Source organism: Mirounga angustirostris, unplaced genomic scaffold (assembly GCF_029215605.1).
Source record: "Mirounga angustirostris isolate CCGP_5_RB_7025 unplaced genomic scaffold, mMirAng1.0.hap1 SCAF_32, whole genome shotgun sequence".
Lineage (NCBI taxonomy): Eukaryota > Metazoa > Chordata > Mammalia > Carnivora > Phocidae > Mirounga > Mirounga angustirostris.
The window spans coordinates 94,356-118,526 of NW_026991740.1; the positions used below are offsets into that span (position 1 = coordinate 94,356).

The 24,171-nt window shown below is 41.4% G+C and overlaps 1 protein-coding gene across 1 annotated transcript in view; it reads right to left on the reverse strand.

Annotated features, from left to right (window-relative positions):
• The window catches only part of DYNC2H1 (dynein cytoplasmic 2 heavy chain 1), a 146,964-nt gene that overhangs the window by 90,774 nt on the left and 32,019 nt on the right, over positions 1 to 24,171 (reverse strand). The window contains 16 exon segments of the mRNA XM_064583827.1: positions 952 to 1,151; positions 3,952 to 4,067; positions 4,808 to 5,031; positions 6,582 to 6,764; positions 7,779 to 7,961; positions 9,033 to 9,238; positions 10,903 to 11,053; positions 13,959 to 14,078; positions 16,307 to 16,419; positions 17,912 to 18,029; positions 18,131 to 18,263; positions 19,882 to 20,264; positions 21,671 to 21,841; positions 22,395 to 22,509; positions 22,596 to 22,751; positions 23,862 to 24,144. Of these exon segments, the coding sequence (XP_064439897.1) occupies positions 952 to 1,151; positions 3,952 to 4,067; positions 4,808 to 5,031; positions 6,582 to 6,764; positions 7,779 to 7,961; positions 9,033 to 9,238; positions 10,903 to 11,053; positions 13,959 to 14,078; positions 16,307 to 16,419; positions 17,912 to 18,029; positions 18,131 to 18,263; positions 19,882 to 20,264; positions 21,671 to 21,841; positions 22,395 to 22,509; positions 22,596 to 22,751; positions 23,862 to 24,144 (2,855 nt within the window).

The window sequence follows — 24,171 nt, forward strand, 5'->3', positions numbered from 1 at the left end:
ATTCAAATATATGTATTATTTTATTCATTAGTTGATTCATGCATTTATATCCTGTATCTCTCAAAAAAAAGAGGGAAAAATGTTCATTTTGAACATGTACTTGTGCTACATAAAAAAAGCTACTAAAAAGAATTTCTCCTAAGAAATTGTCAAAGTGAAACTAAGTCATATGTAATCAATTATCAAAAATATATATGATGGGGCGCCTGGGTGGCTCAGTTGGTTAAGCGACTGCCTTCCGCTCGGGTCGTGATCCTGGAGTCCCGGGATCGAGTCCCGCATCGGGCTCCCTGCTCGGCGGGGAGTCTGCTTCTCCCTCTGACCCTCCTCCCTCTCATGCTCTCTGTCTCTCATTCTCTCTCTCTCAAATAAATAAATAAAATCTTTAAAAAAAAAAAAAAATATATATATATGATGGATCTATTATGGGCCAGGCTCTGTAAAAGGCACTAGGAATAAAATGATGAACAAAAACAGACATGGATCCCACATTGCACGAACACTATATTTGGTGGGGGAAAATCAATTATTAGTCAAATATACGATTAGATTAAGCGTTAGTAAGTACGTGAGAAAGAAAAGTAATGAAACACACAGCAAGGAAACTTCATCTGGACTCAAAGATCAGGGAAGGCATCCCTGAGTAAGTGAGATTTAAATGGAAAGATAAAAGATAAAGATAGTTAATAAGGAATTAACTAGGAGAAAGGATCAATATATTATATTCTCTTTTTAAAATTTTATTTATTTATTTGAGAGAGAGAGAAAGAGAGTGCAAGCGGTGGGAGGAGCAGAGGGAGAAGGACAAGCAGGCTCCACACTGAGCAGGGAGCCTGATGTGGGGCTCGATCTCACGACCCCAAGATCACGACCTGAGCCAAAATCAAGAGTCGGATGCTTAACCGCTGAGCCACCCGGGCACTCCTATTACAAAGTATCCTTGACGGTTACCTGATCCGGTATGATTTCATAGCTGGCCTCCTCAAAGACTCGCTGTAGTGCAGAACTCAGTTCACCATATTCCACTTCTCTCAAGTCGATCCCAGGAAACACATCTTTAATCAGCGCATCAAACCGTGAGCAGTCAGCAAACGTAAACTTTGACATTGTATTAAGCCTCAGCGCTTGTACCACAATTTGACTTTCATCAACTGGAGAAAAAGTTTCATTTTAAAATTATTCGTTACTGACTTTAGAAAGTTTTAATGACCGTAAACACAATTTTCAAATACCATGATATTCGTTACTAGTAATTAAATGATGTGCTAGAATTTAGTAACAGTCAAAGCCCTCTGATACCATGTGAACTGACAAGCTTACCTTACTATCTTTTGACCACTGAGAAATAAGGATCCCTAAGGACAGTTCTGGACTCTCTTCCATAGAATTTGAGTCCCAGGGTTCCCAGACTTTAATTAATAATAAAAATCCTTGGGGCGTCTGGGCAGCTCAGTTGGTTAAGTGTCTGACTCTTGGTTTCAGCTCAGGTCATGATGTCAGGGTCCTGGGATCCAGCCCCGTGTCGGGCTCAGGCCTCAGCAGGTAGCCTGGTTGAGATTCTCTCTCCCTCTCCCTCTGTCCCTACTCCACTCATGTGCGTTCTTTGTCTCTCAAAAAATGAATCTTAAAAAAACAAAATAGAAGTCGCCAGCACTTATAATTTTATAGAACTTTACAGCTTTTATGTGATCCTTCAACAACTGTATAAAGTAAGAAAGTATTACATTATTCTGGTTTTATATTTGAGGATATTAAATCTCTAAGGGTTTAAGTGATTTACCGGAGAAAGCAGAGCAGTCTAACAGCTGGGACTCGCATCCAAATCAACTAAGTGCAGACTCAGGCATCTTCAAATACGCCAGTACTGCCTCCCAGAAGTTTAAGTCCTGAGACTGAAAACCAACAGACTGAGCAACAGTCTTTAATCAGACTTGCTCAAAAGTGATTCATAAACCCATCCCCAAACCAAATGTAAATACTAACATCATTGCAAGATTCTTATTTTTTCAAGGATATTAATCAGCTGCTGAAAGCTAAGATACATCAATGAAGGCAAGAAACCGTCTTTAGTCTGGTATTTCTCTATAATTGCTGAATATTTCCATGTTTAAGTACGTGCAAAGAGGCATGGGCACAACAGAGCTTCGTTCAAGCATGAGTAAGCCATCTTTAATTACTATAGGTATGGTTTCAATGTTTCTTAAAAGAGGGAGACAACAGAAAAATAGTAATTTAAGTAGCTCACCAAATGACTTATCTTCCCTGGCATGTGCCAACCCAATAACAGAGCTAAAGCAGCTTCCTTTTTTTAAGATGTATACTTAAATCACTTAAAGTCTGAATAAATAATTTTACATGGTGTGTTTTTCTATGCTGACTTATTTTCAGCGTTTTAACTTAGTTTAAAAAAAAAAGATTTTATTTATTTAATGAAGAGAGAAAGAGAGGGCAAGCAAGAGGGAAAGAATCTCAAGCAGACTCTGTGCTGAGCATGGAGCCCAACACGGGGCTTGATCCCAGGACCCTGAGATCATGACCTGAGCCGAAATCAAGAGTTGGACACTTAACCAACTGAGCCACCCGAGCCCCCCCAACTTACTTTTTAAAAGCAATCTGCAGAGTCGAATATTTGGCCTTTCATAAAGGCACACATCCATGGGTGGGGGAATCATTTATCTTATATAAATGGGGGGAAAAGGTGGTAGAGTATAATAAAATATCATGAGTCTGATCTGAATAAATGATTTGATAAATACATAAGTAGGAAAGAAGAAACAAATCTTATTTACAGAAGAGTTTCAAATAATATTTGCAGATATTCCCCCCTCTAAGAGATGGAGCTTAATCCTTGCCTGCCTGCTTTGAAGGTGAGCCACATTTAGTAACTAGCTTCCGAAAAGTACAGTAGGGAAGGGGGAGAACAGTAATTTCACAGTTATTATTCCAGCGGAGACACCTGGCAAATTCTAAAATAAGCCGGGAAGGTGAACGTCAGCAGTGACGTCATGCGGTCATTGTGCATACACCGATACAATGTGGTAAGATGGGCCCATCACCTCTCTGGTGTTCTTTCCAAATGTTCAGAACCTGGTCTCATCATGACAGAAACATCACGACAAAACCCAGACTGAGGAAGAGTCTACATGACACATGACCTGTACAGCACCAAGGAGACTGAGGAGACATGACAACTGGAGGCAATGAGGCACCCTAGCCTTGATCCTGGAGCAGAAAGAGGGCGTTAACGACAGAACACGTGAAGTCCAAATGAAGTCTGGACGTCAGTTAGCAGTAATATGCCAGCCTCAGGTTCCTAGTTTTGGCAAATGTACCATAGTAAATGAGAGGAGACAACGGGAATGCTATCTTTCTAACTTCACTGTAACTTGAAAGTCATTTTACGGGTAAAAGGTATTTTTTGTAATCTTAAGTTTTTTTTTAAAGGGTAATTTTGCTTGGTATACTATCTCTTTGAAAGAGAAAACCCCTGTACATTTCTACGGTTGTTGTTTTCAGATGAGAGAAATTCTCAGGCTCTGCCCCAGACCTACAGAATCAGGAAGCTGGGCATAAGGACCCAACACTGGTGTTTTAACAAGGCTCTAGGTGATTGTAAATGTACATCAAAGACTGAGGAGAAGTGGACTAGACTATTCCTCTATATAGCACAACTATTTAGTATTTAATGCACATTTTAAAGTTATGATGGGACATTGGGTAAGAACTAGGGAAAAGTGGAATGAAGTATGGATTTCAGTTAAAAAATAACATCAATATTGGTCCACTATTGTGATAAAATATAGCATGCTAATGCAAGATGTTAACAACAGGAGAAACTGGGGGCCAGGCATTTAAAAACCATCTTTATTACTTTTCTATAAATCTAAAAGTGTTCTAAATTAAAGCTGTTGCATTTTTTAAATAAGATTGTATCTGAATAACGAGTCCTACCATTCTGTTTAATGCCGCTTTTCTTCAGCTGCCTAAGAAGGCCTCCACTTCCTCTAAGAACAGTCTTCAAGGCTCTCAGACCCCAGTCGTAATGTTGCTGAGGCGTCAAAAGTTCCCTTAGACACAGAAATCACAAAGCATCAGATAGCTATAAGAAATTATTCTATCGCTATATTTAAAGAAATACAGACTATAACTATGGACATATAGAAACGAGAACCAATATTCCATAAATTTACGTAAAGGACCCAGTCACAGGACTGATCGCTCCAGTGAAACACTGAAGACAGACGATTCCCAAGGATCAGGATAAAGCTGTCATGACCTGGCTATTTACCTTCCTGAAGACACTAAAGGACAAGCACCTGTGACTATTATCCCTCAACTGTTTGATCCACCCATCTGGCTCTCAGTTTCTGGCACTCCAGTTCTCACCAGCTCTTAAGTAACATGAACCAGAATTCTAGGTCGCCCAAAGAAGCTAAAAGTCCATCGCTATTACTAGAAATAAGACAGAAGACAGAAGAAAAACTGTGGAAGATTCCCTCCAAAGAACAGTAGGCTTTGAAGGGTCTGCTGATAAATTCGTTCGATCAACATCATTTAGCTGGAGCACCCCAATAAAAATATTTTGCACAAAAGAAGTGAGATCAAATTCATAGCATTTAAGGAAAATAAATAGTTTTGAGTCAGATGTTAAACTAGAATCTTCCCTATCGATACCTTAAGTACAATATAATCACCAATATGAAAATCACTGAATAGGTACATTGGACAAATGTGAAAAATGATCACTAATCCATAATCGATCACTGGAACCAAAAAATATAAAAATATTTAAGAGAGGAAAACTCACCTGGAGAGATTGAAGATAGCTACCAATTTTCTGCCCAAGACTTTGGCATCCTTGAAGCCTTCTGAATACAGAATAACTTCTGCAATAAGCTCATTGTCTGGACGAGACATGGCTACTGGCCTGAAAAGCTGTTTAAGATTGTCAGGTAGCTTCTGTCGTCCTCCATAACCCTTTCCAGCAGGATTCATTGTGATAAAAATTCCAGAATTAGAATTTATTTCTACCTGAAATGTTAATTTAAAATATGGGCATTAAATATCTGTAACTATAAATATAAAATAGGTTGCTAACAGAAATTTTATTGTACATATTTCTACACACAAATCCTACACCTTGGCAAAAACATACGATAACCTCCTTAGGAGCAACACTATTTACAGAGGCCCTTTATAATTAGTTCTGTGGGGTGTCTATGCTTCCTGAAAGCCTCCTCGTTCCAGGCCCTTGCTGGGTACACAGAGACAACACAACTCTGACCAGAAGTCAGTAACAGTTTATGCCCTTCAGGAGCTTACAGTCTACAGGCAAAAGCACCGCATGATTCAGGCTCTGACAGGGGAGAGCAGAGTACCACGAGAGCCTCTGGCAGGAGCACCTGCAAAAGCACACTTAAAGCCAAATCAAAGTGTGCAAACAATGGACGGGAAGTAAGCAGAAATACCTAGAGGGAAAAAAATCTGGCTATAAAGGAAAAAAAGGAGAAAGAGAAGTGGTTGGGAAGACGAGCGAGAGGAAGGTTGGCTTATGTTTTAATTAGATCAAATATTATAATATTATTACACATGACATTGTGTGTTACTAAAAAGGACAAAAGGTGGTTATGTTTCAAAGCCAGTGGGGAATGGGGAGAAGAGAGAGGGCTACTTCTATCAGGGAGGTAGTAACAAAGACAAGGTCCCTCGGAAGGAGATCCCAGAGCATCAGTGGAAAGACCAGTGCTGACTGGGACAAAGGACAATTCCTTCAGGTTGTTACAGGAGGAGAAAAACCCAGTGTGTAAGAAAGCACATTCTGACGGCAGAAAGGTCAAGACGTTAACAGTTTCTCTCTTCTTTATGAAGAGTTGAAACAGCAGGGAAATAACATATTAGTAATCTAGAACCGGTCTTACTTCCCTGCCCTGCCCTGAAAAACCTGCCCTGTGAAAATGTTATTATGGATTAGAGGATAATTTCACAGGTCTGTGAACTTTCCGTGTTTTCAAACATTATACACTGTATAGAGAAGCTCACACTTTCTACACAAAGAAGTTCACACTGTCATGACGCGAATATGTATCTCCGATGGGAAAAAATGAGGAAGAGAAAAACAGCTAAATGCTTAGTGTTGTAAGATCCATGCAGAATAGGGATCAAAAAACGTAGGCCTCCGACTGAGACAGACTTGGGGTCAGTTCCCAGCCCCACGACTTACTCCTAACTCACAAGCCGTGCTTTCCCCATCCATAAAACAGAAAATATACAGCAGTCCCTCCCTGGAGGGATTCTGATGGGTGTTAGGTGAGATGGGACCGGGAGCATTATGAACAGGGCCAGCACGGAGTAAGTGCCCAGGAAACATTAGCAGATACAATTATAACTTTAGTATTCAGTACCGAACTTTTGAAGGTGAATGGAAAAGTGAGACCAAAAAAGGGTGAGAACCTCAGACAATTCACAGGTAACAAGGTTTAACAGGGGCGCCAGGAAAAACAAAGACAGAATATCTGCCTGAGTAGGAGTAATGAAAAGTCGTAAAAAATATCTGAATTTTAAAATTCCCAACATATCTATACCTCCTTGCCAAGCAGTTCGCACACAGTTCTGTGATTCTTCAAAGCGTCTTGAATTGTCTGGATCTGTGTAGACACGGCTGACAGCACAGATTCTTCTAGTCTATTGAATTCATCAAAACAGCCCCAGGCCCCACACTTTACCAAACCAACAAAAATTCGTCCCATTGACTTCACATCGATGCCCTAAAAAATAACAGCAAAAATTATATCCGTGAAAAAATAAGTTGAAATATAAATCCTACACAAAATGTTTTGAAAATGGTATTTTCAAAATGAATCTTTTTTCCTTTCTGTTCACTAGTCTCCTTGCTAAAAACATTTTTCCTTCCCTTCCCCTATATTCATTTGTTTTGTTTCTTAAATTTCACACGAGTTACCTTGATGAAATAAAGTGAGGGTTGCTGGAGGGGAGGGGGTGGAGGGATGGGGTAAATGGGGGATGGAAGGAGGGCACATAATGTAATGAGCACTGGGTGTCGTGGGGTTTTGTTTTTTTGTTTTTAGATTTTATTTATTTGACAGAGAGAGAGAGAGCAGGGGGAGCAGCAGAAGGAGAGGGAGAAGTAGGCTCCCAGACAGCAGGGAGCCCGATGCGGGGCTCAATCCCAGGACCCGAAGATCATGACCTGAGCTAAAGGCAGGCGCTTCACCGACTGAGCCCCCCGGGAGCCCCAGCACTGAATGTTATAAGCAACTGATGAATCACTAATTTAAAAAAAACAAAACAAAACATTTTTCTACCCTCTAACATAACCCTTCATTCTGTATTTATTTATTTGCACTAGTTCCCTTTAGAAAAGTTATGAGACTAGGGGCGCCTGGGTGGCTCAGATGGTTAAGCATCTGCCTTCGGCTCAGGTCATGATCCCAGGGTCCTGGGATTGAGCCCCACATTGGGCTCCTGGCTCAGCGGGGAGCCTGCCTCTCCCTCTCCCTCTGCCTCTCCCCCTGCTCATGCTCTCTCTATCTCTGTGTGTCAAATGAATAAATAAAATCTTTAAAAAAAAAAAAAAAAGTTATGAGACTATACTCTCTGCAACCTCTCTCCATTTTATTGTTCAAATAAAACAAATTCTGTTTTCAAGTTACTCAAAAGTAAAGTGATTTTGAAATAGGGCATTTCCTATATAAGTACATGAATACTAATCCAAACTCATAACTAACACACTATTATCTAGTTTGTATTATGCATTCTACCTCATCACAATTAAAGACTAAAACTTGTCTTCCAAGAAGTCCACCCAAGGCCTTGACTGATTCAGTTTTTCCAGTCCCAGCTGGCCCGTAAGGGTTTCCTCCGAGACCCATCTTCATGGCTTGAGTGAGGGTGAGGTAGCACTTGTCCGTCAGCGGCGTATAAACCAGCTTGGGAGCATTGCCCTACGCAAGGGAAACAGAAAGCTTGAATATTCATGTTTTATTCAACCTTACAAACATGAAGTTGTGGGACTAGTTAAAAAGCTAAAAAGGCAACAAAAAAGTTAAAGCTGCTAACATAGAAAAATATCCAAAATATTTTTTTACTAGAAGAAACTTTTTAAAGCACAAACTAAAATTAAACTTAGTTAATCCCAAGCATGTAGTTTATTCCATCCTCAATTAATATATTGGAAGGTTTTCCAAATAGTCTCTCAAGTTCTTGATAGTGGTAAAAAGACATATTGCTAAGGCAAAGAAATCCAGAACTCTATTATACAATAATAATCACTCTATCTTGTATTTTAAAATTCATGTAAATTAATTCCCTGAATCTTATGATCCTCATAAATCAGGACCACTTTGGAGACTCAAATGTAATTATTCTGAAAACTTCCTTATGAAATTAATAATATCAACTCATCAAATAATTCTCAAAACGTCTAAGTTTTAGGGAAAACAGATTCCAATTCCAGTTGCAGTTTATAGAGTTTTCCCTTAACTTAGTAGACAGATTTGGGTCTCAAAACACATTTCCTTTCTGAAAGAGTCAGCTGGCGACTCTCCTGACGTACCCTTACTAACATAATTGTCTGACATAGTCTGATGACTGACTCGTTATCATGGGACAAGGCAGAGAGGATACAGCTGGATTTTCTGAAAACAGGTTCCATGAGCTAGGTTACTGGTGTGTGTGTGTGTGTGTGTGTGTGTAGGCGTGGGCCAGACTCCTTCCGTCAACATTGCTGGACTCCACTGTCCCTGAATTAAAGAGACAGCTCCATTTCTACATAAACGCTACTCTAAGAAAAGGCAAATTCACAGAATTCAGTACGACACCGCCATTATTTTTACTTTTCTGCAAATATTTCTCTGATATAACATCTTCTTAGTTATGATGAAACATACTACAGTCGCACACAAAAAAATTCTTAAAGGTTACGACCAAAATAAAAATAATTCTGTCACCCAAAAGCAAATTTCCTTTAAAATAGTTTCAACTGGAAAAATAAAATACTTTGCCACCAGTCATACCTGATACTCGTAAGTATACTGAAGTTCAGAATCCACCATTTGCACATAACACGTGTGATCACTTTTCATATAAAATCTGACTTGTTTTTTCCAGGCCCAGTCTTCAGTTGTATGAACTTGAACTTGGTTTAACTGCTTTACCACATCAATATTATGAATAATATCAAGAATCAATGCTTTAAGTTTAAGCTCCAGAATGCCAGATTCTGTATGCAAATTAAAACATTTGGAGAAAATGTCAGCCTGTGACTTACGTATATATTACATACATACACAGATATTTTAAATGAATTTAAATGGTAATTTTGTGATACATTTGAATGATACGGTCATATGAATCACAGAAGTCAAACAAATGTCAAATCCACCAGTAAAAAATAAGAATTTTGCATATGGAAATGAAGGCACCAAACTTCAGGGAGAGAGGGTCGGGTCCCTTACACGAGGGAGCAAGCACACTGCAGCCTATGTAGCCCTCTGAGCCCAAGTATAAAACATGCACAACGTGCCCTCGATGGCTATTCCGGAGTCTGAAAAAACACAAAGTGTCAGGCAAATTGGGGAAGAGCTGAACGAGAAGTGCCACCAAGCCAATGGTCCCTTTTTGTCTCTCTGGTGTCCCTAGGCCTGGACCCACTGCAGCCAGAAGCCTGAGAGGTGCAGTCGGGGCGAGCTCCGGGGAGAAGGCCGGCGGTCGAGGCAAGCTCGGGGACGGGGGAAGGCTGGCGGTCAGGGAGCTTGGGGGTGGGGGAGGCCAGCAGTCCGGGCGAACTCTGGGGGTAAGCCCGCGGTCCAGGCGAGCTCCGGCAGGGAAGGCTGGCGGTCGGAGAGCAGAATGGGAGCCCAAGAAAACCAAAAAACACTGGGCGGAGCATGGAGACAGAGGGGATTGGGAAAATGACTCTAGAAACTGGGTGATGATTCCTGGGCTCACCCTCAGCTGGGCGATCTCTTCCTTGCCACCAAACCAAAGCCTCCGAGAGCCGGCCATGAGATGGCACACACGTGAGGGCATGTGAGTAGTGTTGCAAAGACTATTTTGTTTGAATTACTGAAGTGTAGATGACGTACAAGGTGGTAACCGTTTCAGGAGCACAGCATGGTGCCTGACGATACTACACACGAGTCAACGACTTCTAAAAAAGAGCTGGCATCAGAACCACAGCCCAGAGAAGGCTGGCTGGAACGTGGGGCCTGAACCCAACACGATCAACCGCTAACAGGAACCATCAACATTATCCAAAGGATGTAAACAAGACCCAGACACTCATAACACAATACTCACAATGTCCGGTATACAATCCCACATCATTCCACATGCAAAGAACCAAAACAATACTTCCTTAAGGAAAGACAGTGAAGGTGAAATAAAGACACTGTCAGACGCAGGCAACGGTAGGAAGGAAATCAGAGCCAGCAACTCCATCTAAAAGAAGCGCCAAAGGAAGTTACTCCATCGGCAGGAAAGTGAGAGTGTCAGGATGAAGGAAGGGCAACAGAAATGGTAAGCATCCAGGTAAACACAGCAGGCCGCTCTTCTCGAGTCTTTAAAACGTTTCATGCTAAAGGCAAACACTGTCACGCAGTCTGAGTTTTCAGGGCACGCAGGGGTGATACACAAGACCGCAGCTACGTAGAAGAGGATAAAGAAACCTGTATGGGGGGAGGTTCCTACATTTGTTTCAAGTAATAAATTACTGATTCTAAGTACAATATAAAAGCATGTATATTCTAATTCTTAAACTAAACCTCTGAAATAGGTGATGGGTTGAAAGATACAGTCAAAAACACAAGACATAAATTAAGATAGAGTAACAAGAAGAAGTTCAGATAACCCCAAAGCAGGCAGAAGACGGACCAGTTTTCATACCAGTGTTCCCTGGATCCTCCGAACTTGTATCAACGGCAGTATAGTGCTCTAGCTTAGTCACCAGCTGTGTTTCAATCTGATGAAGACTATGGTCTTTGATAGCATTTTCTACATCTTCAGTGAATTTAATCTGCTCTGCCAAACATAGTATCTAATGAATAAAGAGAAAAGTTATTTTTGAAAGGTAAATTTACTTAGAAAACTTCATCAACTGAAGGGGAGATACCTTTTCCCAGACCCCCAGCTGTGTACTGGGTCTCTAACAGAAGGTATCACCGGTCCCTGCAACACTGTCCCGGGAAAGCTCACCAAGAACTCACCTCAAGCTACTCTCCCACGGGCCTAGTGCCTGGTCCTAGAACCCACCAGGCTCCCCGTAACCTAAGAGGCTCTGTATTTTCTTCTCCCGACTCTCCTCTTTATGAATGGCTTCTTGTCAGAAAAAGTATGCAAAGGTATCAGTGCATTCCAAAATAATCTCAGGCTACTAAAGAAGTCTAAACTTCCGAAATTCCAATTTTCTCTTAAGTTCTGTCTTCATCTTTCAGTCTAATACCCATAAACAGAAACTAGCTATAGATCAAGAGACATCCTTATATTTACATAAAACATGAAATATTAACACTGCTTGAAAGACTTTCTGTAACAGAACCAACCTAGCACGGCTACTGATAAAGCTGTTATACGTTAACTATACGTTATACATTATACTAGCCTTTGAAAACTTCTATTAAAATAGTTTAGTAGAGTTCTTAGATGAATGCAGAAAACCCATCATATAAAACGACTAAACCTACTGACCAATTACTATGGGACAGTTTTTTTCTGATAGATACTTTTCAGCATCTAGATGAATATCATCAGATGCCTCTACTTACCAGATTAACTCATTTAGTTATCTACATATACATTTTATAACTTCACACAGCAGGCTAAGCTGCCATCTTGTTCGAACTTAAGACAATGTGTTAACATACTATCAAAAACATTATATAAATATCATTATGTAAATAGCATTAAATACCATTCTTTAGAGGAGGAGTAACTCTTTCCGGGGCAAAGCTGTCTCCCCTAATTTGCGGGACAAACTCAGCAGCCTCTTTCATCAAGTGTATGAGGAAGCATTTAAGCAGATCCAAATCCGCTTTTTGAGAAAGACCTTTGCTCTTTAATCTTCATACAAAAATGTTCACTTGCTACCTCCAAACTAATACTCCCATCTGTGGATTCCCTTTCAGGCAATACTACCAAATTTCTGCATTTTAAGTGCACATTGATAATCTCAATTTTTAACAGTCTGCTATACAACTTCTGTGAGAGGCTAAGAGAAATAGTAGTCAAAATACAGTCCTGGCTACTTCTCAGGCCACACTACCATTATGGTATCTGGGCAGTCACTAATATTATTAATAACCTAAAATCCAGCACTCATTAACAGTGCTTTGCAAACGTTTACACTTTAAGCTTCCAAACAACCTGGCTCCATACGTATCATCACGCCCTCTGAACTGAGTGCCCGCAAGAGTCAGTCCGAGAACACGGACAAAAGCAGGATTTGAACCAGGGCCTGTGGGATCCCTTCCACTCGGCGTGCTGTCTCCTTCCCAGATCACAACGCTCCTTCTCTACATTATTTCAGGCCCTTAAAAAAAGCCTCTAGAAAGCTGAACTAGCAGTATGACTCATACCAGACACTCATGCAGGTATGCTACTCAAGCCCCATACGTAAAGGCTCTTGAGAGAAATTTTTCTTCGCGCTAACTGCTAAGACACCAGAATTCTTTGTTTTGGTTGACAACAAGCTATTCCTACTTTCAGGAGTTCATGTTTTTATGGAGACAGTGAACTACTGACACTTTCTGTAGTCCCCGCTCCCAGCCAGGTGCTTGCGAGCCCTGAGGCGGGCTGCAGGCTCAGACCAGCAGCTTCCCTCCCGCGCCTACAGCCCCCCCGCGCATCTCCTTACACCGCTGTCACTCCCCCAGTCAATCGCCACACAATCCTTCCTTCTGGAAACGTTGTAATACTCTGTCTTCTATTCCAAGTTCACTTGAATCCTACCTGGAAGTTGAAAGGAGTAGAGAACATTTCCAGAAGCAACAGAGCAGCTTACCTGGGACGCTGCAATGGCATTGCTGCTCGCTGATGATTACCCTTAGTTTTCTCTAAGAGCTTAACAAGAACTGTTAAAACATACTTCAGTTTGTCTCGACCTACCAGAAGACGCAAATGACAGGAATGAGACCGTGGCTAAGAATCGAAAATATTCAAGTTTCCCATCGAACTTCTCAAGCTTTGAAAGAACCAACAAAAAACTTGTTCCAGTAGCTACTAAATGGTTTAGTGTGGAAAGCACATAACCTTGAGCAGTGGGGTAGATTTTCCTGTGAGACATCACAGAGTATCTCCAATGCCTGCTCTTTACAGGTGCCGAGAACCGAAGCCCCTGATGTCCCGTACCTGCGGTATGAGTCTCAGCCTCAGTGAAACGAATCCTGAACAAGGCAGGATGCTTAGCACAAGTCTCAGCACTCAACACTGCACCACACCGGGTAAGATCGGGACCACGTCCTGTAAGATCCAGATCCGCGGCCACGCTTCAGGTCCACGACCCACCATGCAGACTAGCTCTCGGCTCCCCTGCCGACACCCCAGTTCGGTGCCATGGCCCTATTTCAGACACGCACGAACACCCCGCTAACCTCCCACCAGCGCCAACCTCTTGGATGACTGACGGGAGACGGAGGCCCAGTGCACAGACCCTCTGCCTCAGTGATGCACTAACCACCTGGAACCAGGAAGCCACTGCATCACTGAGCCCCTGGCCGGCCTGAGCGCCTCTGACCTCTGCCTGAAAGCCTCTCAGTCACCACCATGCAGGTCTTCTGTCACAGTCTACAGCGGAAGGAACAAAGACTCAGAAGTTAAGCAATCTGTCAGAAACTGCTACAGAAAAGAGAGAACAAGATGATGCCAGTTGTCGGGCCCCCAGCCTCCGTGTCAGGGATCTTCCCATGAAGCCAGGCCTGCCTATCTGCCAGACGCGAGCCCCTTACCTGTGAAGGGAACGAGGATGGGTCAACTGAACCTTGACAACTTCGTCCAGCAGTAACACATTCTATCAACAACTGCTTCAAAGTCTGCTTCATTTCCAAGGCTAAATTATTTAACCAGGTCTGAAAATAAAATTAAGAATAATATATACAAGGAGCTCCTGAGTGGCTCAGCAGGTAAGCATCCAACTCTTGGTTTTGGCTCAGGTCGTGATCTCACAGCGGTGAGATTCTCTCCCTCTGCCCTTCCCGCCTGCTCATGTGCTCTCTCTCTCAAAATAAATGAATAAACCTTTCAAAAAAATAATAATATACACAAGTCATAAAACAAATATACACTCTACTGACTGACCCCATTCATTTATTTCAAGAGGCAGGATTATAATTTCTTTTTGACTCTCACACTCCCAAAATGTGTCATATGACATATAATAATTTATCAATAAAGAAATTAAATAATTTGAGGAAAACAATTTTCTTACCTCTTGGGATAATGGTTAAGTGTGAAAACTCATAAATGTACACTTAGCTATCACTGTCATCATCTCTACAAATGACTATAATACGAGCAAACTAACCCCTTCATTTCAATGTTACAAGAAATCAAACTAGAGAGCCAGGCCAATAAAGCAGAGTCGCGGTGACTAGCTCATCTCGGGGCTCATGCTATCCTGTGAGCTCACATTCAGAAAGCTGCAGTGGAAGAAGGGACTGCCTTATTAGGGTGAGCTCTATTATGTGGGGAGCTAAGCTACTTCTTTAAACAAAACTAATTCTGTTTTGGGGTCAAAATAATACATTTTTCATTTTAAGATAGATAAAATAATAAAGTTAACTGGAGTTAACAGAACAACAATAACTGATAACACTAGCAATGAATATTTATTAATCATGACTCTAAAAGACTGTATATTTGCAATAAAATGTAAGTGCAAAACCTACACTGCAAATAGCTTTTCATCATCATTAAACTCTAAGTTCTGGACTTCTCCAACTCTGGACCCTTTCTGGTATGCAGCAGCCGGAACTTCACTGCAGCTCAGCCGGGGGCTCCGGCATGAGAACGACTCTGGGAGAGGCCGCACACAACCGCTCTGCTGATCACGGCCTCAGCCTGCGGACTTCCTGTGCCCTCTGCTGGCAAAGCTGCTGCGGACCTACTGCTCAGACGCACGCTCCTCCTCTCTCTTCGTCCGCTGCCAACAAAACCCCAAGACGGGCAAACAACAACACAGCAACAAAACCTTTCACCTAACATAAACATGGGAGCTTCTAACAAACCTGTGCTTCCAATCACCTGACTGATGTCATCAACATTTCATCAAATGTTAAGGTCCACTCAGGAAAAGAAATTCTGCCCAACGGTAGAGACAGGTATGTGTGTGATCAGGCATGGGCCCCGGCCGCCAGCTGGAAGATAATCCTGGTCCGTGAAAGTTACAGTGCAATGTGCTGCGACCTCCTGCTGTCTGGTTTCAGCGGTATCCCTGTCGGACGTCTTTGACCACTTACTTCCAAGGATCCAGGGCCCATTAATCAATAGTTTTCCTGTGCATGCATTCGTTTTAAACTTACTTGTTCACCTAATCATCTCATATAAAATCATCTCATACAGCCATCACCTCATACAATACATTTTGGGTGTGTGAGAGTCAATAACAAATCATAATTCCACCTTCTGAAGTAAATCATCTTTTTCAAGTACCTAGTGAGTGTTTAGGCTCCTAACACTACCTAGTGTACTTAAAGCCAGTCATCTCATTTAATTTTCAACAGACAGTCTTTGCAACAGACAGTAAGATGGGTACTAAAATGGGTATTTTACAGACAAGAAAGCTGTGATTCCAAGCCACATAGCTAATAAGTTGAGGAGTTAAGATTAATATCCAGTCTTTCCGTCTCCAAAGCAAAGATTCTTTTTTTTTTTTTAATTTTTTTTTTTTTTATTTATTCATTTGAGACACAGAGATACAGAGAGAGAGAGAAAGCATGAGCAGGGAGAGAGGCAGAGGGAGAGGAAGAAGCAGGCTCCTCGCTGAGCCAGGAGCCCGATGTGGGGCTCGATCCCAGGACCCTGGGATCATGACCTGAGCTGAAGGCAGACGCTTAACCATCTGAGCCACCCAGGTGCCCCCAAAGCAAAGATTCTTTTCATAGTTACACAATGCCTTCCAAAGACTAAAAATCTGTATTTTCTTCAATATCAAATCATTCTCAACCTAACAAATAATTCTTTTAAGATACGAGATGAGTTTCCTAAAAGGCCTAAGTTTACCCTACAAATAGACTAAATTATTTTTGATACAAAGTTCATAGTTTCTTTTTATTTTCATACTTGAAGAACTACTTGCCTCTACATTATTTGATAGAAGAACTTTATTTTTAAAAGGTACAACTTCTCCGTCTAAAGATTTCATTGCAGTTATATGTTTAGATTCTTCATCGAAGCACACACTGTTAATACCTATAATATAAAAGAACAATTGAAATGTAAAAGGATTAAAGACATAATTATTAAACAAGATACATCATTACCACAGTGTATAATGTGTACCTCATAATATGTATTATAATGTATAGGAATTATGTTGATTCTCCTATGTAATAGAACAGTTTTTCCTAATCAAAAATTGAAAACAACCAAAATGGCCACCAATAGGTGAATGAATAAACTGTTACATTCAAATAACGGAACACTACTCAGCAATAAAAAGGAATAAAATGTAGTTGCAGGTATCTCAAAAACATGATGAGCAAAAAATGGCCAGACACAAATGAGCGCGTAGGAACACGTACTGATGATTCCACTAACATGATATAAGACAAAAGAGAAGAAGGAATGGGGAGGGCAAACGGGACCTCCCTTCCCCCAGATTGGTATTTTATTTTATGGTAGACAAAAATACTTCAATATACTGATATACATATACACCCAATTTTAATCTTCACAAAAACCCCGTAAGTTGTTATTTCCAATTAGAGGAGGAAAGTAAACTTCAGAGAGGTAAACTGGGAGCTGGCTAATCCCGGGTAGAGGCCGAGTTTGAAAGCAAGCCTGCTGATTCCAAGAGCTCCGGCCACTGCCTCCCACAGCCCAAACCAGATCTGCGAATGGAGCGCCCGAGGGCCTCGCGCCCAGGGCCAGGGAACACGGGTGTGGGGCACCGGGAGCTAAGACAGGAGGGCTCCACAGCCGTACGGCCTCGGTCACCTCCTCCACCACACACTGCCGCACCAGAGCCGTCCCCAACCCTAAAGGGCATGCTGCGCTCCAACAAAACTGCACAGCAGGAAGCCCGGCACCAAGCCAGTCGGCCTGGGGCCTGTCGGTGGCTGACCCCTGACCGTAAGCGAAGATGGTGACACTGTTTTACTTCATTTGAAAAATATGGCTGTTCTCCAACAAATGGAACATTCTGACACAACAGTCACCATTATTTTTATAGCAGACGGAGTGCATGGTCCCTGACCCGCCAACAGCAACTCAGCAGGAGGGACGCGCACGGCTCTGTCACCACACTGTTCACCAGGGGACCTCGCCTCAGCCCACGGCCGGCCCCCGACGGCCCTTCCCCGCCCCAGACCTCCCCACTGGCAACGCCTTCAGAGGGCGTCCACTCGGCAATGAAGGGGCGCGTTCTCCTTCTCTCTGCAGCCAGTGCCTGACGCCTTCCCATCTTGCTGCTAGCAATGACCGGCACGCTCTGCGGACCGCAGCTTCAATGTCCCCTTCGAGACGCCCCAGGAGGACACGAACTGCTCCTCAGCCGCGGCTGTGCCAACCGCAGGAGGTGCTGTGGATCCGTCCACGCAGCAGGCTGTCTTTCCACTGAACTATAAACTCTTCTTGACTGTGGGACACGCATTCTATTCGACAGTCTACCTCAGAGCCTAATACTACGCCTGGCAGATCCTGAAACGCAGTAACTACGTGTTGGAGACCTGTTGACTCTTACCAGCAAACAGCTTTTTGAGGTGCGACTGGATCACCGAGGGGCTAGTCGACTGGCCCAGCACCTCCAGCAGGTCATCGTCACCGAGGAAATAAAACCTGGGGAACGCTGAGCGTTTCTCCTGACACAAACACAAACAAGAACAAGAGCCTTAGCTCTTCAAATGAGTCACACAATAAAGGACTTTAAAATTTATTATAGAAGTACTTCTAAAAAACATGCCTCCAGAAACTCATTTAATGATTTCTGACATCTTTGAAGCTGATCAAGTATCGTCAGCAGAGAATTTCTGATTCCCGCGTGGGTAGTTAACGTTGTGACTCTATTGTCTTTCTTGATGTCAGCCATTATTGACCTACAGAAGAAAAAATAGTTATTTTTACCTTTATTTTAGCAGTTTCCGGCTGAAAGAGAAATACTGAGACATTTATTTTTTGCCTGCTTGGAACAAACTAGAAGTAACACTATTTTAACAGCAAAACATCACTATGCTTCTAAGAAATAACGCTAAAAATTAAGAATAGCCCATTACTGTTTTTAAATACTTTATTTCTTCTTAAGTGAGCTTTACACCCAGTGTGGGGCTTGACCTCATGACCCCGAGATCTGGAGTCCTATGTTACACTGACCGAGCGAGCCATGTGCTCCCCCATTACCATTTTCAACCTACCTTATTGCAAATTCTCCAATTTCATTCATTCGCTAAACACCTATTAAGCCCTATCTCGTAGAGATAATGGTCCAGTGACAGAGAAAGATATTAAATATTTTCTAAAAATATTTAAATAAAATTATGACAAACGCTAAGAAGGAAAAGTACAAAGTATTCTTAACACAGCTAATAGGACAACCCCTAACCTATGGCTTCAGAAAGTCACTGAGATGGAGAGCTGCACAGTGAGTAAAAGAAAACACCGGTGAGCGGGAGGGGAGCAAAAGCGTCTCCTAAGCAAACAGAGCAGTGCAAGGGAGGCTGCAGAAGTGGACACGGAGCAGACTAGGCTTTATCCTTGGAGCAAAGGGAAAGAAAAGCAGCAATCAAACTTCCCTTGTCACAGACTACTCTGGCCGCTGGGCAAGCGGCTTAATGGAGAAGACGAGCGCAAGCCGAAGGTCGGGAGAAAGGAGAGACAGAAAAGATACGCTCCAATAGATCAAGTAGGTTAGAATCAACAAACGTGCTAACAAACGTGCATTTGGAGGTGTTTGGGGAGGTCAAATATCCATTATGTTTCCACTCTGAGTCAAGGTACCAGTGACTGAGAAAGGAATGGGAAAGATTTGGGCCAAAGGGATGAACTCGTGAATCTCGTTTTGAAGTGCGGAGGATGTTCAGTATATTGGAGCTCAGAGGAGAAAGATGGGCTCGATAAATACCCTGAGTGGCTGCAGCAGGTGGAAAAGAATGAGGGGGTGGCCATGAGCGCCCACAGAGCGCACACAGAGAGAGAGAAGAACCGGAGCCTGAAACCGGGGGAGGGCCCACACCTACATGCTGAGAGAGGCCTGAGCACCAGGAACTCGAGCGGACCCAGATGACCAGAAAACCAGAGGACAGTATCCCAGAAGCCAAGGGAAGAAACTCTCCAACAAGAGATGCTCAGCTCTGTAAATACTAGTCAGAGATGAAGTAAAACGAGGCATGCAAAATGCCCAGCAAATTACAACAGGAAAGGAATGGGTAACCCTAGGAAATGGCAGGTATAGATCAGTCCTGTCATCATTACCCTTGCGCTCCCATACTATTATTGCTAATATCCAGTAGAGTGGTAGGGACAGCAATCAGATCAACGTGGTTCAAGAAGTAAATGGCTGAATGAGAGCAAACAGCTCCTCAGAGGGATCCAGCAGAGAAAGAGGTTGAAGACACAGACAACACTCGTAACATAAAGGTACTCAGCTTGTGTTAAGCCCCTTGTGATATGAATGAAAAAACTGCCACGCATGTCGATGTCTTACGCTGCCGTACTTACCGAAAATCCTCATCAACTCTGTTGAAGCGTGTCTGTTCTTTTGGCAATGCTCCACGGCCAAAAATGGGTTCCAGATATACCCACTTCCTCTGAATATGGTTTAAACTCTGTAGGTATTCATCTAATTCTGCAAGTTTTCTTTCCCAAATTGACACTTTATCTTCAAATCCTTTATAATAAGGAGAATCCTTTAAGGACTGAAGAAGGCACCTGTTATCTCCAACTTGATTCACTATGTCTTTCCAGTCTTTAATTAGCTTGATAGTTCGACTTTGGCTGTCTTCGTAATCAATCAAGGTAAATACTGCTCCAACTCCCCAAAGATCAAGTTCACGTAAAGCTTCTCTGATTGTAACCTCACCTTGTGCCCGACTATTTAAATCCTAATTAACACAAAATATCCATATTTATTATTTCAACATTAATTACCATAGACATAAATCATAAAACATTTCAAAAAAGATATATTTTTATTTGGTTTTTCACAATAAAGTAATAATAATAATAAGTGAATATATTTTACATGCAATCCAAGAGAACTGCTCATGTATCAAAGAGATACCAGATACTAAGTATCCAGGTTCACACAAAGTATATATAAAGTTCTACCATATACTTTTTACTTCTAAAAAGGAAAAAGAATTCAAGAATCCATCACAAAACACAAAAACAGGCTGGCTTTGGGGCGCCTGTGTGGCTCAGTAGGCTACATGACCAACTCCTGATACCGGCTAAGGTCATGATCTCAGGGTTGTGGGATCGAGCCCCAAATTAGGGTCTGTGCTGGGCATGGAGTCTGTTTAAGATTCTCTGTCTCCCTCTCCCTCTGCTCCCTCCCCCTCTCTGAAAAAAAAAAAAATAGTCTGGCATGTTTAAAACTTTGCAGACCTCAGGAATTTTATTGTAATTTAATTTTAAGTTCTGATACGCCTAAAGTGATTAATAACCATCTTCTACAGAAGTCATGCTTTATAACCTCACAATTATCTAAATAGGCTCCAAGATTATGAACACACACAAAGGTACATATCTTAAGTACGAAATATGACAATCTGACATCAAGAGTACTTTTCTTTTTGGGGCGCCTGGGTGACTCAGTCGGTTAAGCATCTGACTCTTGGTTTCAGCTCAGGTCGAGACATCAGGGTTGTGAGATCGAGCCCCATGTGGTCGGGCTCCTCGCTCAGTGGGTGTCTGCTTGAGATTCTCTCCCTCTGCCTCTGCCCCTCCCCCCGTGTGTGCATATGGTCGCTCTCTCTCACATAAATAAATAAATAAATAAAATCTTTAAAAGAGAGCGAATTCTTTCATTTTTACACTGAATGGGCAAAACACAACACAGAAAGTAAAATGTTAAAACTGAGAGCTGTGCAAGTTTTACTTTTACCTGAGACCTTTTCTAAACCTGATTAGCAAATTGGTTCTTGGTTTAGCTCTCTGGATTTTGGCTTCTCTTCGCTTTTATTTACAATATATCCCATGATTTTAAATATATTTTTATGTAAAATGATTTGTATTTGTTTTTTTTAATTAAAGCTGACTCCCTTAAACCAAGACATTTCTTCATTTCATATTTTTTCTCTCTCTCAAGGAAGGGGTTTATGATGCTTCTATACCCCCACACATATTCAGAGGCATTACGAAAGAAAAAATAATGGAATAGGGGAATACGGTCACTATACTAAGAGGAAAAAAATTTAACTTGCTGTTTTATTTAAATAAAATACAAAGCAAAACCATATGTTAACAAAGGTCATATCTATGAGATATTTATAAAAGTGAATCCTACTTTAAGGTCTGAAGCTTTGGCAACAATCGTGTCAGCTACTCTGAGGAGATCACCAAACAGTAACTTCTCCAGGCAAGTCCCCCGAGGAAGACCAAGTAGACGAAAAAGGTCAAGCCAGTGATCTGGAGATAGATGCTCTCCTCTCACATATTTCAAAATAGGTATCACAGTCTGTTAAAAAAACATATGTACACACATGAACATATATTATCAAAATGCAAATTGTTATCCCCTTTTATGATTAGCTATAAAAATTTTAATTACTGTTATTTTATTTAATAATCTAGAAATCAAATTCTCAAACAGAATTGCACATTAATTTATTAATTATTTAATAATAATTTAATAATTATTAGTTAATTTTATTAAACATTGCTGTGGATACATGCAAATATCCCTTTGTAGCTTGATGTATTTTAAAACATGACCTAAAATATTTCTATTTTTATTATTTAGGATACGACCTATATCCTAAATATGCTAAATGACCCATAACCTAAATTGCAGTAGGAGGTATAAACACTCCAATTTACGGAAAGCATAAATTTGTTAGTTAAAACTTTTCAAAAGCATAGGAGAAATACCAGTAATTTCTAGGGTTTATTCTATCCTTCCTGTTTTCTTCATGTGATGTCATCACTAAAACCAGAAACTGACTCCCAGCCCCCTCGGCTGCATAACGACCCCAAGATGACTCTCGCGCAGCAGGAGCACCAGGTCTTACTTTGTATCTGTCGACTTCTGACTGCAACTTCACGGTCATGGCCGAATGTTCTTCCACTTTCCGTAACCTGTCGTGCCAAGTCATCAAGAACTCCTCCAACAGATACGTCTTAGTCCTGGAAAACACCAGGACACCTTAAAATGCACATCCCCCAACACACCACTAAGTTATAAGAATCTAAACAGTGCTTATGAGCCACACCGAAACGTAATCCAGTCTTCGCTGGCCATTTCCTGAAGCCCCCGCTGAAACTCTTCATAAAGCGCCCAAATCTGTGCACAGCTCTCAATGTCCTTGGAGATGCTATACACCAAGGACAAGTTGGGCTCTTCTAGTCCAAAATGATGGCAATCATCACTATAGAAACAAAGAGTGAAATATCATTAGATTTTTAAAAAACTGTTACATCTCACTGTTACTGAACTGCATTCCCTGTGTGTGCATGCATGTGCGCACACCTGCGTATCTGACAGGGAGCCAGACAGTGGGGGACTGCATGAGAATTTTACTGTAACTACTTAAGTATAACCTCTTTTAAATTCATAAATGTGTGTTTTTCTAAAGGAGTCAAAGTGGAGCTGGTAACACATATATTTATGTGCATCATATACATCGTAAAAATAGAAATATTCAGAATTATTTATATTCATGGATTAACTGAGAAGAGATGAATATTAATATCCAAGAGTTAGATTCTGGAATATAAGATACCCTTTTAGATAAAAGGTATAATGCCATTTAGTCAGTGTGGTACTAAACCCTCCACTCCCCCATGAAGACAATTATCTTATGGATGCATTTGCGTAAACAGAGACCAAACCTAAAACAACATTTAAACTTAATACCTTGTGGGCGCCTGGGTGGCTCAGTCGGTGAAGCATCTGCCTTCGGCTCAGGTCATGATCCCAGAGTCCTGGGATCGAGCCCCGAGTCGGGATCCCTGCTCAGGAGTGAGTCTGCTTCTCCCTCTATCCACCCCCCCCAACCCCCACCACTCCTGTATGCTCTCTCTCTCTCAAATAAATAAAATCTTTAAAATAAAATAAACTTAATATCTTGTATTATTGTAACACAAAACAATTTTTTTCTTGTAATTGTCTTGTTATTTTGCTAGGTTCATTTTTTTTTCTCGGAGTCTCTGAAAGCAATCTGCCATTAATTTTACGTATCCCATTTTTAAATACAATGAAAGCACAGAAAGCGAGTATTCCGACTCCCTAATTTAACTTTTAAGTCAATTTAGTTTTCTGTTCTACTTCTAGGCCTAAACGGAAATTTGCTTTTTTTCCCTCTCCTGACAGAGCCCAGCCACGACTCCTAAGAAAGCAACAGCATGAGCCCTTCTTAGTTCTGTCTTTAAAACTACAGAATTTTGCATTAAGATAAACAGATGTAAGAATGTTACTGGCTGAACATATGCAAATATGAATCAAAATGATCACTGTCAATTTTGAAGAAAAAACATACACCAGCTTCTTCCTTACGGCTTCAAGATCATCAAACTCAAGTCTTTTCTCTTTCATTGATCTGGCACTTGCATCAAGAGCATTTTGCTGGCCAGTTTCAATAATATCGTCACCAGGCTTTAGTTGGTCCCAACGAGCTTTAAATTTTTCCAGTTCTTGATAGTAGATCTGAAGACGTGACTTCACATTTCCTTTCATTACTTCAATCTGTAAGAGTCAAGAGTTTATATAATTCAGTTCAGAGAAAACCTCACTTCCCTTTCATATTTTATTTCTAACATTTTCTATTTAGAGGTGAATAAACACCAATA